Below are 15,591 nucleotides of genomic sequence, written 5' to 3'. Positions count from 1 at the left end.
CTTCCAAACACTGACAACCCAGTTGCCTGGCAACAATCAGACTGACCCTATAACCACTGAACATTGAGCTCACTTTATGTCCGCAGGGGTCCGGCTTGCGTGTCTGAACAGTAGCCTAGCCATAATGACTAATGAAGAGGTCCGAGAAAAAGTTCCACAAACTTATGGACAAAGGATGCTGTTTACAGGTAAAAATGACACGAGGTTGATGGCATAGGTACATTGGGATTTACATTACATTTAGGGATTTGGCAGACGCTCATATCCAGGGCGATTTACAGTAAGTACAGGGACATTGCCCCTGAGGAAAGTAGGGTGAAGTGAGTCACTCTGTCCCAAGAACACAAGATCAATTTGTGTGGCCGGGAATCGAACTGGCGACTTTCAGATTACTCGACCGATTTCCTAACCGCTCAGCCACCTGACTAGATTAGGAACACTTGGCAGGGGTAGCAATTAATTATTCATTTATTATTAATTAATTAATTTATTATGTCATGTTTGTTTAATTGTGACATCATTTAATTGTGACATCTATGGTCAAAATATCCCCCCCCCAATATATTAATGTTATAAATCCTTATATGGATTTGGTCACATTTATATTTTTACATTAATATATTGGGGGGATACCTTGACCAGATTTGAATATTGGGGGGGATGTGTCGCCCCAATATGTATTATGACTACGGCCTTGAGTCCTACAGTCCAGGATTGTAAAAACAAACCTGTGTGTGTGCGTGTGTTGTGACATTGTGCCCCATTTACAGTGGGCTACATGAAGCTATTCATAGTAGAGTCGCATATTCTTTATCTCGTTTCCAAGGTCCAGACGGAATCGCAGATTATCGGACGAGATTCATCGATTTCCCACAACATGGGATTGGCATTATGTCGTCCGAAGCAACAAGCGATGTGAGTTACCTGTTTCGGGCCAGCCTAAACCCTATTCCACCTCCACTCGGGCAGAGATGTGTCGGAGGGGTGGGATGGGGCTTGCAATACCACCAGCTGTTGAACAGCGAGACGCTGGTTAGTAACATGCAAATTAAGGTGAGGCTCAAATATACAGAATGCAAATTAGGCTGGTTGATTGAGAGAGCGGGGGGGCGGGGGGGCGGGGGGGCGGGGGGGTTATAGCGGACCGCAAACCTTGATACATTTATAGTTTGTTACTTAACAGCCCACATAGGCTACTGGAGGGCAAATTCGATCCTCCTTGAATCACTATTGAAATACGTATTTTCTCGTGGTGGTCTTTTAGGCCCTACGTGCTTATTTAAGGTTCAAGGGATAACCTATATATTTGAAGTTAGTTTTTATGCTATATTTTGTGTCATCACTGAAAAAAGCTCGATACAAACACAATCTTTTCACAGCATCTCCGTTAGAGCCCTGCTGGCTTCTTAATTTACCTTCCTGTTGATTACTGTTCATCCAGAGATCTGAAATCCGCTCAGCCCTGGAGGACAGAGTGACTCACAGATATCAAAACCCATGGTGAGCTAACGTTTGTAATTAGCTACTTATATTTATTGTATTTCATATTCTGATACCACCACTCATATTACGTGCACACCGTGCATTTGATATATAGCCTTAGAGGCTTGTGGAGTGTTGGGTGAATGGAGGCTGCTCCGTTCCTCATGCATAATGTAGCGCTTCCGCTTTTGTATAGGACTGCACCGCCCCACTTTCTAGACAAGCAATCTGCCGGAGCCAGAGGCAGACTCGCTTGGACACCCAACATCTACGACAGTTACAGCAAGGATGTCAACAAACAGTTTCTACTCAACAAAGTTAGTCGTTAACTATAAGAATATTCAATACCTTGCCCTCACTGACCTTGTGAACCAGTTGCATAACATCTGATACTCGAAACTAGTTGGAGGAGGAAAAACGTGTGGGCTCTCTTTTCACTCTCAAGTTTCCTCCCTCACTTGTCACCTTGCACTTACAATTTACCATACGGGAATAATAAAGCTAAAATTATTTGTGGTAGACTGCACTTTGTGCCTGCCACTGGGTTATTCAAAAGGGTGGTCAGAAAATCCTTGTTGAAATGTCTATGCCTACAGGAAGATTTAATGTATTTGACTTGATGCATTTTGCTGTACTATCATGTTTAGAAGTAAAATCCAATGAAAACAAATGAGGAATCGTTGAAGTCTGTTGATACAAATATGATTGTTTTCTTCCCAGAGGGATGACCTTGCCATAAGGCATGAGTTGGTCAGAGTGTCAAAGACACTAGAGGAGCATGATGCCATATCTGGAGAACTGACTGACTGACAAATACCGCCATGAATACACAACCTAACCAAGTTATAAGACTCTTTCTTGACACAGTCTTTAAAATTCACAAGTGATGATAATCCATTCTCTAAAACGGTTTTCCTCTAGATTCTGCGGAATCATCGCGTTTTGTCTGGTACATTACATATAGGTACCACTTAAGATGGAGTATTTTGTATTCACATTGGTGCATCATCTCACTATACCTGCATATAGCAACAATCTGATTTATAATACGTTGAAGAGGAAGTTGTTCAGACTTATTCATCATAGAAAAGTGATACCCCAGTAAGAAACACAATTTATCAAGAGTGCTGTTAGTGTCTTCACAATGTCCAGGAAATGCAGTGCTTAAGAAAAAAAAAAAAGGATAGAGAAATAAAATGGCAATTTGCCAGTGTCAGAGATACCAGCCTGTATTGCAGCTCCTAGTGTCCCTGATTTCAGCTTTTGATAAATCTTCGAAAAGCAATAGATAATCCATCCAGAAAATTCCCCAGAGATAACTTATCTGAGAGGTACTTTCACTGCACCAGAGATTTCCAATTTCCACGTAATGGGCCCGGCAGAGGGCTCCTTTTGTGCCGCAAGGCCTACCTTGATACGCCAGTAATCCTACCCCCAGTTTATAGCTCAAGTCTCCAATCAATCCCAGATTTGATATGTACTATTGGCTCATTTTTTTCTCTCTCGAAAGTGTATCCCTATAATAACACATCGAAAAGTCTGTCAAGGGCTTGATAGATAGTAAAGTGATGTTTGGGTCAGCAATCAAACTATGAAATGCCACCATATCATACAACCACCGTTTATTTTTATAAAAATAAGTATTCTTAATGTTTCAGATTTGCCCGTTAAAGTAGTAGCCTACTGCAGCCAAGTAGTACTTGCATACCCAGCTCAGTAGACGGCGTTGTACCACAAAATATTACAAGATTGCAGTCTGGGAATCAACCACCGAAGAAAAAAGCGTTTCTCACGAGATTGAAGGAAGTCAGGCAGACAGACGACAAGCTAAAAACTAGTTTAGATTGCATGCATCACCATCTAGCTAGTTAAAAAAAATGTCGAACGCAGTACCACTGAACAAGCCTGCAAACCCTACGAACCCTCGTGTGTTCTTTGATGTCGACATTGGTGGAGAAAGAGGTTAGACATTTGAGATATAGAAGTGAACTACACTGGCTAAGAGTAGAAGGTCCGAGCAGTAGCCGGTTAGCTAGCTAGCTTCATTGATTCCTGCCGTATGAAACGTTGCAAATGACTTAGCTAGATATTAAAAATCACGCTGGTGTTTTTTTACAGCAAAAAACACACTCGCGTTAAATTGATGAAAGTTCAAGTGCTATCTTAAATCTGTCTCTCAACTTCAGTCTCACTTTTGCGAGCAAATAGCGCATGCAAGTCATTTGCTGTTTCTTGCTAGCATGGCTAGCTAACTAGCTACCATTAGCCCTAACAGCTAGCTTACCACGCCAATGAATGAACATGTCCAACCCCACGTGTAATAACGTGTGCATCAGAATACTTTTACAATTTTGTTTACACACATCACTCTACTACCAGATAATCAACGGTTATATTGGTGTAATTTAAACAAAGAACGGAATAAACTCAGGTCACGATATACTATGTACACATTTTCACAGCAACTGGTTTTATTGTTCTCAGCTGGTCGAATTGTGTTCGAGCTGTTCAATGACATCGTCCCAAAAACCGCGGAAAACTTTCGAGCACTTTGCACTGGGGAAAAAGGGATTGGCCAAACCACGGGAAAACCACTTCACTTCAAAGGATGTCCTTTCCACAGGAGTAAGTATTAATTAAATGTTTTTACCAAGATTGTTCTTGTCTAACATCCTAGTTGTCCTAGTAAAACATAATACTTCTCTTTTCTTTCCTTGCTACATCCGAAAATTCTCACAATGTGCGCTATTGATCTATACATTAAAGGAGTACTAAAACAGATATTTCAATTTATTCCAGTCATCAAACAGTTCATGATCCAAGGAGGTGACTTCTCCAACCAGAATGGCACAGGAGGAGAGAGCATCTATGGGGAGAAATTCGAGGATGAAAACTTTCACTACAAGGTAGTAAAGTTATTAAACACACAGTAGACAATCATTTCTCAAACTTCACAGTGTCAGGGGCCGGCAACGCTTCTGTTATACACCACCTATAATTTATTCAAAGTTATATAAACAAATATAGGTATGTTAGTATAACAAGGCATTTATGAAGTACTGGCAGGCATTTTTAAGGGAGTAGTCTTACCGACAGACATCATTGCTGCTTTGCTCCCTCTAACCTGTGCTGCGTTTCCCCTCCAGCATGACAAAGTGGGTCTGCTGAGCATGGCCAACTCTGGCCCTGGCACCAATGGCTCTCAGTTCTTCATCACCACCGTGCCTACTCCTCACCTGGACGGCAAACACGTGGTGTTTGGCCAGGTTCTGAAGGGGATGGGGCTGGTCAAGCTGCTGGAGGCCGTTGAGACGGTGGAGGATGGGCCTCTGAAGGTGAACTAACAAAAAATACCATGTTTAACCGCCGCGCTGTCTCAGACCCCCCACAGCACGACGGTCAAAAGAAAATGCTTCACTTTATTTTTGTATACTTATTGATACTCTGATTGATGGAACTCTCCATAGTTTGCTGCAAAACGGCAAACAAAGACGTGACATGAAAAGATGTAATGCGATGCACTAGCTCTCAAGCCTGCATGTACATCGTGACATTCAAGACTACGTGCTGTGATTGTTTAAGTTCAGCTATATTGCACTGTTTTGTATGGCGGGATCTATATATTGTATTTCTGTATGTGCAACCTTATCATCTTCCCTCCCTTCCAGCCGTGTGTGATTGCAGAGTGCGGGGAGCATAAGGATGGGGACAGTTGGGGGGTGGCGCCCAGCGATGGCTCTGGAGACGCACACCCGGAATTTCCTGATGATTCTGACATCGATTTCAAAGATGTAAGTGAACTTTGTAATGGGATGAAGGTTTACTCAAGATTCAGGCTGGAAAATCATTTTCAGTGAGACCAAGAGAACCCAGGGACAAGAAAGTTGAGGAATAGTCTCTCTTCTGATACAGATACTGAATTGCCCTTGTGTTATGATGAATGAATAAAGATGACAAATGTAAAAAAAATCCTTTACCATCCTGTTTAGGTGGAAAAGGTTTTGTCTGTTGCTGAGGATATCAAGAATATCGGAAACAACTTCTTCAAGAACCAGGACTGGCAGTCTGCAATCAAGAAATACTCAAAAGCTCTCAGGTGAAATGGTTTTTGTGATCTTTACATGTTCAATTCTTGCTTTTTGGAAGAACACCACTTTTTGCTGTTTATCTGGATGTAACAGTTCGATAGCAGAAAGACACTCAATATAAATGCTCCATCAAATTGCTCGCTTTTTGGTAGCGTAGCTGGTTAAAGCCATGTTTATGGAAGCTTTGCGTGTGACAGTCAGAAGGGGCCCTACTTTGATCCCCGTAGGGGGCACATGAGGGAAGAAGCGATTACTGACACATGGTGTGATGACACCTGTGGTGTTGAGTGCATGCATACAAAACCCTAAAGCCCAAACATCTGTCCAGGTACCTGGAGGTGTGTGAACAACTGGATGATGAGCAGACCCAGCAGAAACTGGAGCCCACGGCTGTGAGCTGCATCCTCAACACAGCTGCCTGCAAGCTGAAGCTGCAGCTCTGGCAGGCTGCTGTAGACAGCTGCGATGAGGTAAAGTAGGCCGGCAGTAATCTTAGACTGCAGCGTCCACAACACCCCCTCCCCGACGGGCAGGGGTTATTTGCAGTAGCGTTGCCAAAGAAACCCTTTGTGAACCGAGACGTGCGAATCGGGATGGGTTTAGGAGGAGGGAATTATTTTAAATAGTTTTAAGCTATGTTTAGTATTTTAAGAATGACTGTTAGTTGTTTACTTGGCTGGTAGGATAAGGGGCAATGACAAGGGCCTGAAATGTGTGTATTCCTTCATGCTGAAAGGACTAACTCACCTTTTTGTTATCTGTTCTCTCTCCCCAGGTTCTGGAGCTGAACCAGTCGAACACTAAGGCTCTGTTCAGGAGGGCCCAGGGTTTGCAGGGACTGAAGGAGTACAGCAGAGCCATGGTAAAAAGACCCTCGTGGAACGTGGCTAAATTAGCCTCACTTTGAAACAAAGCCATTAGAAAACCCGGTTACAGACTAAATGTTCCTGAACACATGTATTAGCAAAACATTCTGTTGAAGCACGACCAATCTATGCTTTTCCTCTATATGGATTAAAACCAACTGTTGCAGTCGGTAACATTTAGTACCCGCATTTTTTTTCTGACAGCATAACAGCTGTTCACACCTTTCAGGGTTTCAGAAACTTCAATTCAGGCTTATCCTTTATTTCCAACTGACTCACTAAATGTTTCTTTTAAAACCCCTTTAAGATAAAACATAATCCTTATGGTGCATTTGCAGTCCGAAACGCAAAATTGGGAATTTATAATGTCGTATTGACACGTGTCCCCAAACAGAAATTGGCCTTGTTGTTGAATCGACTGTGCAACAACGGAGGTCGATACTGGGATCAGTAAAGGGATTTCTGTCTGGATCCTTGTTTGACTTGCTGAACTGTTTTTGTGAACTTTTCCCATTACAGATTGATCTAAAGAAAGCTCAAGAAATTGCACCAGAGGACAAAGGTAGGGCACCATGCAGTAAATAAAAAAAGAAAAAAAGGAATTCAGACACTTATGTAACTGGAACATTTTCACATTAATAGATCTCTATTATTTGTACTAACCAGAAAGGCCACTTTGAAACTGATAAGATGTTTTCAGTGGTTACACATCGGCAGTGCATTCCTCTAATTTGGAGACGTTCATTTGTAAACGCTGAAGCGCCGTGTCATTGTAGGCGGTGCACTTTCCTTCAGACAAGTTAATTGAAATGTTTTATCTCGTTGACAGCAATTGGAAATGAGATGAAGCGAGTCCTGCTGAAAGTGAAGGAAGAGAAAGAAAAGGAGAAGAAAATCTATGCCAAAATGTTCGCGTAACTTTCAGCGGGCTTCCCTGATGTCCTTAAAAAGATTTCTCAATATTTTGAAGTCTTCTGGTGTGCTGAAATGCTGATACCAGGTTCTGTCAGGAAGTGTGATGCAGCTCTCTTAACTCTCTTTTGGCAGAATTGTTTTCCATCCAGGTTAATTTCATGTTTTGTTAGTGACACAAACGGTAATTGCAAGGATGAACTATGAATTAATGGTAGGCAATATTGATATTTTTAGTAGGAACCGTATGCCTGTAAGTTTGACTTCAGTGTTGCACTGTATTGATCAGTTTAAAGGGTAATGCTGAATTTCATCTACATTACTTAAATACTACTGTTTCTTCCTTTTATTTATTTATACTCAATGTTTAATACACCAAAACAAGTGTACAAATGAAAATGTATAAGTCTCTTGTGCTTATTCACATTGTTGGAATTTACATGTAGGTCTGATTCAAATAAAATTCCTCATCAAATTCCATAGAAAGGGTATGAAGACGTGATGTGCAGAATCAAACGGCACTGATGAGTTGGTTGTATTGTTTATTAACCATCATTCATTTGCATCTTAACATTATGTACAGTATCCTCAAAATCGATATGCTGTTATCAAATGTATTTGCAATTGTTAATGAAATAAACCTCGAACTAAGGCACAGATTGAACTATGAGTTTTTGTTCTTTCGATGATGACATTCCTGGTCTTAAAACATATATACATAAAACTGATCATAGATAAGTTTACATAATTCAGAAAACGGTTCATGAACAACAGTATATTATTCCAACTTCACCATGCCCAAAGAGTCATGTTAGGCCCCAACTATACACATGGTCAAGCCCTGAATGCAGCTAACTCCCTGCAACACTGTGTCCTGGTGATATGCCAGAGTAAAAATAGATGCATAACTTTCACATCCCATTGTAGGCTGGTCCTCCACTACCCTCGGGCACCACCCAGTTAATGTTCTGGCTGGGGTCTTTGATATCGCAGGTCTTGCAATGAACGCAGTTCTGAGCGTTGATTTGCAGTCTCATTCCCTCTCCGCTCTCAAGGGGAACATACTCATACACACCTGACGGAGGTGATGGAAGAGAATCATTTTACGAGCTCGATGCAATGGTCAAGACTGTACAAACAAACTCAACCTATCCAGTATTTTTTCTTGGTTGGTGGGCGGCATCGAAATCTAATTGGTAATCAAGTTTCACATAGTTTGTTTACCAGCTTAAGCCCCTATGTTGCTATCAATAACAAGTTAGCTGCCTTCTCTGTTAGCCATCTGTGTGCCATTAGCCACCTATGCATCAATTCATTTGTCATTAGAGGTCTGCGATTACTTTAAATTCAGCACAGTTCCTTTACTGAGGGGTAAATTAGCTCCGACATGTTTTGATTGAAAACGCAACCGAGTGGAGCAGCGATAACCGCACCCTATTAAAAGAAAATCTGTCACTGGCTGAACATTTATGAACAACCTTTAAAAAGAAACTGAAGTGGGGAAAGTACCATTTTTCCTTTTCATTTAGCACCTACCTGCCGGACAGAAGCGTTGTTCCGGTCCGTCGTAGATGGCGAGGTTCCGATCCACGGGGATGCTGTCGTCCTTCAGGGTGAGGTGTGCTGGCTGGTCTCCCTCATGGTTGGTTCCGCTCAGCGCCACAGACGACAGCAGGTCAAAGCTGAGTTTGCCGTCGGGTTTAGGGTACTCTATGGGTTGACAGTCTTTGGCTGGTTTCAGCTGCGCGGAATCTAAGCCTGAATAGAGACAGTTTGGGATTTGCCGATGCGCGTCAGTGACCACGACGATAAGACAAGGTGAAGTGTTTCTGGGAATTTGAATGGCATATTCAAATGGGATACCTTTATTGTATCGTTTGTTGTTGATTTAGAACCAGCAAGGGAAAGCTGGGCTAAACTGTGGTCACACTGTACTTTTTGTTCTGTAGAAATGGGCGGTTACTTTTTTTATTTTATTGACGATATGATTTCGAGAGAATTGGGACCGTGACAATGTTCACTCAAATGTTGTTTTGGCTTTGGTCAACAGAGCAAGAAGATTACTTGGGAGGACTGCCAGTCTTATCTGTCATGGTTCCGGTCACACGAGAGAAAAGCGGCCATGAGAGTCGCGCATTGTCAAACGTTTGACTATTTCCCACTTCTGTGTTGTGCCAAAAGTCGGAGCTTTTAGCAAGGACGGCTTTTAGAGGTCGCTTCCCATTGTTAACTGAAAAATGGCGGAGACGACCCGAAGAAAACAACCAGTGTGACCACGGTCTTAGTGAACATCATCCCGTCTCTAACAGCCTACCTGCGTGTTTAAGTGTCCAAGGCTCCTTCCCTCTCAGGATCCAGTAGAAGATGCCGGTGTAGACCATGCCTCCGTACAGACCAAAGTAGTTGTGAAAAGACGGTCTGATGTTCCTCACCGCATACAACTCTTTCCAAATCCAAGACTTCTTCAAATTCTCCTCATACTCAGAAACGTGAAGTCCTGAACCGCAATACACAGCAGAATACCAGAATAAACACCACATATACATCACAGAGACATACACATTGTTAAAAAATTGGTGCTTTTATAGATGTGGAGTTGTAATCTAGTTTTTCCCAATACACTGATAAAGGAGTGTAGGTTTGTTTTCAAATGTGGGTGAAACAAATGTTTTTCTTTTTAATAACTGAGGCATCCGTTAAAATTGAATTTTCTCAATAAAAAATGTGTGTGTAAGGTTTAAAAACAGATGAGCTGTTTTCAAGCCTACGCCCCTTCACTGATCCCATAGTAACATCATCTGGATGTTTCCGAAGTAACAGATGGCTTGACTGCATGTGAAGCTCCCCAGGTCCTTACCTGCTGTCTCTGACTCCAGCCTCTCCTCTATGACTTTGGGGAAGATGGCTTCAGCTGCCAGCATCCCACTCTTCATGGCAGTGTGTGTGCCTTTGATCTTAGGGACATTCATGAAGCCAGGACTGCACCCAATCAGCAGTCCCCCAGGAAATGTCACCTTGGGAAGGCACTGGAGAGACAGACAGAGAGACAGGGATTTGTCCCAGGCACTCACAGGCTGCACTGTCAAACGGCTGACATGCCGATTGATGTGTCAGCTATGCGGCTGTACTGAGACGAAAGGAGAAGAAGATAAAGTGTGTCTCTTCCAGCCAAACCTAATCTAACAGCCCCCTGCACAAGAACACTCACAATCAATATGATACGAATGACAATAATGTAACACACACATATACTCTCACATGCCCACACACACACCTGAAAGCCCCCCTCGTTCAGGGCCCTGGCTCCGTACGCGATCCTGGTTCCCCCCTCCAGGGTGGCTGCTACGTAGGGGTGGTGTTTCCAGCGTTGAAACTCCCTGAAGGGGCTGAGGTACGGGTTAGAGTAGTCCAGACCCACCTGGGGGGGGCAGGGGATGAGCGTTTAGCACCACGTAACACACAGCTAGGAAGTGCATACCCATCTCATTCAGACCAGTTTATTTCCTACTCCCTCTCTGTTTCTATATATATATATATATATAGCATATAGCAATGTCGCAGAGGGCTTCACATACACCCACAGATCAGCACCTCTAACTAATTTATATTGGTTATATAGGTAACAAAATCTAGATTCCTGATCATAAGGCCCAATCCCAGAAACCACACTCACCCCTCCTCCACCCCGCTAATACCACACTCACCCCTCCTCCACCCCCCTAATACCACACTCACCCCTCCTCCACCCCCCTAATACCACACTCACCCCTCCTCCACCCCCCCATTACCACCCTCACCCCTCCTCCACCCCCCCAATACCACACTCACCCCTCCTCCACCCCCCAGTACCACAATCATCCCTCCTCCACCCTCCACCCCCCCCCCCCCAATCACCCCTCCTCCACCCCACTCACCACGAAGCCCAAGGCCACTAAGGGCTCCCCCTCGTTCAGGTGATAGAGGAAGGACCCCCCATATGTGGATCTGTTCAGAGGCCAGCCTACTGAATGCTCAACCCTACCCGGCCGCCATTTCTTCTCATCTACCGTCCAAACCTGTGAAACCAGACAAAAACACCAGTTATTCATTCATATTAAATGTATCCATTTCGACATTTTAAATGACAACCTAATCATTAAAGAGGATTCCAGTATAAAAAAACTATGTTACGTTAATAACATAACGTGAAAAAAGGTATGTTTGTGGTTATTTTCAATAAATACCTTACGGAAAATACCAAACAAAACATTTCACCTATCCTAATGTGAAGACACTTAATCCAATAGGATGCGGGAGGTGGGGCGGAGCTTACCTCTTTTAGACCAATGGCGTACGTCTGTGGCTCACAGTTCTCCCTGAGGTTGAACTGCCTGTACAGCTGCTTGGCCAAGTGGCCGTGACAGCCCTCTCCAAACAGGGTGACTTTAGCGTGCAGCTCCATGCCCCTCTCAAACACGTCCTGCGGAGTAGAGAACACGTCTGTTCAGACCGCAGCATCCAGATGGCCACTTGATCAGATCAAGCATCGCCTCAACACAAACAAGTAACACACACTGGGGTCTCTTATTCTCGCTGAGCCACTTAACTGAAGGTGTTTGCTTCCTGTAAATTAGCACGTGTATATCTGTACATATGGGATACTTCATGATGAGTGATTTTAGATGACAACTCTGCTGTGTTTGTTGTGCTTCAGCGCTGTGCGACAGCTCCGACACAGCTGGGCCTGGTGTTACCTTGGGTGAGCCGTCCTTGGCGATGCCCACGTCGTTGGTGGCGATTCCTTTGACACTGCCGTCTTCGTGAAACAACACCTTCAGGACAAAAACAAAACAATCCAGGTGAGATGAGCTCCAGGGAGAGTCGCTGGAGCTGTGTTGTCCTCCAGTATGAGTGAGGCCCTCAGGTTTCGGGACGTCCCACAAGGAGCGTGAGAGGCAGGGGCAGAGGTTTCCGGACACATGGGTGGGACATGAAAACGACCCCCTCACTTCTTAGTAAGAAAACCATAATTAACAGCCGCATCCTCAGTTTATAACAAAACCGGGAACCTACGTCCCTGCACCAGTGTCAGGTCAAACTCCTAGGAGTTGCAGTAGGATAAAATAGATGCTTTGTTAATCCTGAGGGAAATTCCCAGAGGGACAGTATTAGTCCCCCCGCCTGCCCCTGGTGGGAGGTGACGGTGTACCTCGGCTGCAGCGTATCCAGGGTATATCTCCACCCCCAGCTCCTCCGCCTGCTCCCCCAGCCAGCGCACAAAGTTCCCCAGCCTCACGATGTAGTTCCCATGGTTGTTCATGGGCAGACCTACAGATGACGGAAAAACGGAACAGACCCGCTTTGATTTTGTGTGACCACGTCATGGAGTTCAATCAATAAGAAATGATTTGGCCAAGGCTACTGGGAAATAAAGGGTGAACGCGTGAAACAGAAGAACGCTGTTTATACCTGGCAACATTGGCACAGGAATTCTGTGTTTCTCTGTAAAAATCCCAAACACATCTTCAGTCACCGGCGTGTTCAAAGGCGCCTAAGCAAAGGAAACACAAAGAAGTCAAAAACAACAGAGACACCAGGGTGTGAAAGCCAGCAACACCTCAGCCAGCCAAGTCAAAACATTGAAGCTGAGATCCTGACCCCTGCTGACCCCTGCTGACCCCTGCTGACCCCTGCTGCTCACCCCTCTGTCCTTCCAGTCAGGGAAGAGTTCGTCGAGAGCGCTGGGCTCCAGACAGGCCCCTGACAGGGTGTGAGCCCCGATCTGGGACGCCTTCTCCACCAGGCACACGCGGAGCTCTTTCTCCTGCTCGTTGGCCAGCTGCTTCAGACGGATGGCGGCTGACAGGCCGGCCGGACCCCCGCCCACGATCACCACGTCAGCCTCGTCTGCAAACCTCTCCATCTCCACACCTGTAGGAACGGGGTCACACACACAGCGACACATACACACAGCAAGACACACGCCACACACACAGCGACACATACACACACGCACACACACACACACACACACAGTGAGACACACACATGAACACACACCACAAACAGAGAAAGAGTGAGGCACACAGGCATTAGTGTAAATGCTCAATGATGTTGTGCACTTCTGTTAGTCTGCAGTTACCATTTTTATAGCAACGCTATGGGTCTTTCCTAAGCCTCTATGTTCCCTATAATAAGCTGTGAGAGTGACAGGGTGAATTAGCCTACCTTCCCATCGCAAGTCTTTCTCTCGTGGGTGGATCGTGTAGTGTGTTGTTATGCGAGGAGTCGACGATGACGAACATCTCAATCTTGAAACGTACAGCTGATGTTGCCCTTGTTCTCCTTGGACGTATTTCAAAGCTCGTATACACCGCCTAGCTACAGGAAACCAGGACAGCCCAGTTAGGACTGACTGAAACCAGCCTGGAAGCTGATTAAGTTAGCAAGCAAGGTTAGGAAAGTTAAAAACAAACAAATAAGCTTTCATGGTCATGTCACTGGCACTAATGCTATGACTCCCACTTCTACAGGGCTCTCAAGTCTCACGCATTCGCCGTGAAACTCACCCATTTCAACCATTTCACACGCTCTCACATTACATTTTACATTTAGTCATTTAGCAGACGCTCTGGATGACTTACAGTAACTATGGGGACATTCCCCCCGAGGCAAGTAGGGTGAAGTGCCTTGCCCAAGGACACAACGTCATTTGGCACGGCGAGGAATCGATCCGGCAACCTTCTGATTACTAGCCCGACTCCCTCACCGCTCAGCTATCTGACTCCCTCACACAACAATTTGTATTTATCACACTGAGAAGTAAGGGATAACTTGTCCCGCTAAATGGACCAGGCGCAAGCATACAGAGGAAAGTTAATCTGCCGAGTTGAAAGTTGTCTCGAGTCATAGTTAAATGACACCAGCCAATCAGAAACTCCAGCAGTGTGACTCAACTTTTATTATGAGGTGCTGACGTTGCACGTATTTACAATCCCTGTCTATTCATCAAAATTAGCTAATTGAGTCGTAACTTCACAATATGTATTGACAGCTGGATGAAACACCCATATGGCTCGCTGGTACAGGTAGCCTACTAGAATACTGATTACGCTAATGTACAGTAGTCACAACAATTCTCTCAACTCTGCGTTAAAAGCCGACTAATTTAAGGTACAACAACAAAGTTATACATTTAAAAAATATCTATATATCTCGTTGACTAACTGGATAAATAAAAAGTTAACTAAGCTAACTTAACTAATTATCCCGGACCGATACAAGGACACTATGCGACCTATATCTGGTTTCACCTTTACCCTAGATTGTAATTGCTAGCGGCTACTGTAGCATTGGCTAGCTAGCACCATTGCAATGTACTATCAAAGCTAGCTGACTGGCACTGTATGCGTCCATTTAAGAGATTTGATCAGCTGTATGACTACTGTACCTGCATACAAACGTCATAATACATTAAACAAAAAACTTATACATAGTATCCATGTTGATCAACCAACAGAATTCACGCCAGTGCATGTGGCCAGCAGAGCGCAAATAATTGCAAAGCTGTAGGTGTAGCTGAACTGTAGCTAGCTAACTTACCTTGAATTGAGTATCTGCTAGCTGGAAACATTGTATTCATTTGTCAGCTAGCGCTAGTTTACCAGCTAACAAGATGCTTTCAATGTGTATTTGATTCAACGAAGTGACCTCCAAGCCTCTTCACGACTCTTCTGTAATCTTGTTCGGAAAAATGTTTACACTGGTCCGGCTATTACCAAATGAGTTTCATAACAAAATCTTCGTGAGTGTGAAACTGCGCACCCCTCACACGCAGGCATGCTCAGTGGTGTCAAACGTTTGCAGTAACTGCGCAATAGTAGAATTTCACAATGATTTTTAAAAACGAAATGTCATTCCAGCAATGTTTCAGCACAGTAAAAATGTAAACTCGTGTCCAGAAAGGGCAAAAGCACACACATCCTTCACTCAAGTAGAAGTACAGATAACCTACTAATGTTAAGAGGTAAAAGTGCGACCTACACAATCCAAGTAGCCTACGTGACCTCTTGTTTCCAGGTCCAGATCTTGACCAAATTGGGGATTGTCTTTTTTTTTAATGCATTGCAATGACAGATAAGTCACCTGAGATGGTTTGGCTGGTGTGTCAGACATGTTAAACCATGTAACAGGGAGGTCACATATTCTGACGACAGCTATCAAAATATGTGACCTCCTGTTTCCTCATCAAGTATTGATCAATG

The 15,591-nt window shown here is 44.0% G+C and overlaps 3 protein-coding genes across 3 annotated transcripts; 2 read left to right on the top strand and 1 right to left on the bottom strand.

The window, feature by feature from the left end:
- Positions 1-86: 86 nt before the first annotated feature.
- Positions 87-2,089, top strand: LOC124470924 (uncharacterized protein C4orf45). The gene is made up of 4 exons (XM_047025154.1): positions 87-188; positions 827-1,053; positions 1,442-1,500; positions 1,679-2,089. The coding sequence occupies exons 1-4, from the start codon at positions 125-127 to the stop codon at positions 1,809-1,811; spliced, it is 483 nt and encodes a 160-aa protein (XP_046881110.1). The 5' UTR covers positions 87-124; the 3' UTR covers positions 1,812-2,089.
- Positions 2,090-3,260: 1,171 nt separating this feature from the next.
- Positions 3,261-8,005, top strand: ppid (peptidylprolyl isomerase D). The gene is made up of 10 exons (XM_047029932.1): positions 3,261-3,444; positions 3,967-4,107; positions 4,282-4,388; positions 4,629-4,817; positions 5,151-5,273; positions 5,472-5,578; positions 5,899-6,040; positions 6,346-6,432; positions 6,956-6,998; positions 7,266-8,005. The coding sequence occupies exons 1-10, from the start codon at positions 3,360-3,362 to the stop codon at positions 7,352-7,354; spliced, it is 1,113 nt and encodes a 370-aa protein (XP_046885888.1). The 5' UTR covers positions 3,261-3,359; the 3' UTR covers positions 7,355-8,005.
- etfdh (electron transfer flavoprotein dehydrogenase) lies at positions 7,874-15,147 on the bottom strand. Its single transcript, XM_047029680.1, has 13 exons — positions 14,930-15,147; positions 13,556-13,708; positions 13,029-13,258; positions 12,797-12,878; positions 12,537-12,655; positions 12,082-12,159; positions 11,661-11,807; positions 11,263-11,403; positions 10,623-10,766; positions 10,206-10,374; positions 9,663-9,845; positions 8,885-9,106; positions 7,874-8,423 (listed from the first exon to the last, which is right to left on the bottom strand). The coding sequence occupies exons 1-13, from the start codon at positions 14,967-14,969 to the stop codon at positions 8,260-8,262; spliced, it is 1,872 nt and encodes a 623-aa protein (XP_046885636.1). The 5' UTR covers positions 14,970-15,147; the 3' UTR covers positions 7,874-8,259.
- Between the last annotated feature and the right edge of the window lie 444 nt (positions 15,148-15,591).

This window comes from Hypomesus transpacificus, chromosome 1 (assembly GCF_021917145.1).
Source record: "Hypomesus transpacificus isolate Combined female chromosome 1, fHypTra1, whole genome shotgun sequence".
Classification (NCBI taxonomy): Eukaryota; Metazoa; Chordata; class Actinopteri; order Osmeriformes; family Osmeridae; genus Hypomesus; species Hypomesus transpacificus.
Note: the sequence above shows the minus strand (reverse complement) of the source record. Positions and strands in the feature narration are given on the sequence as shown.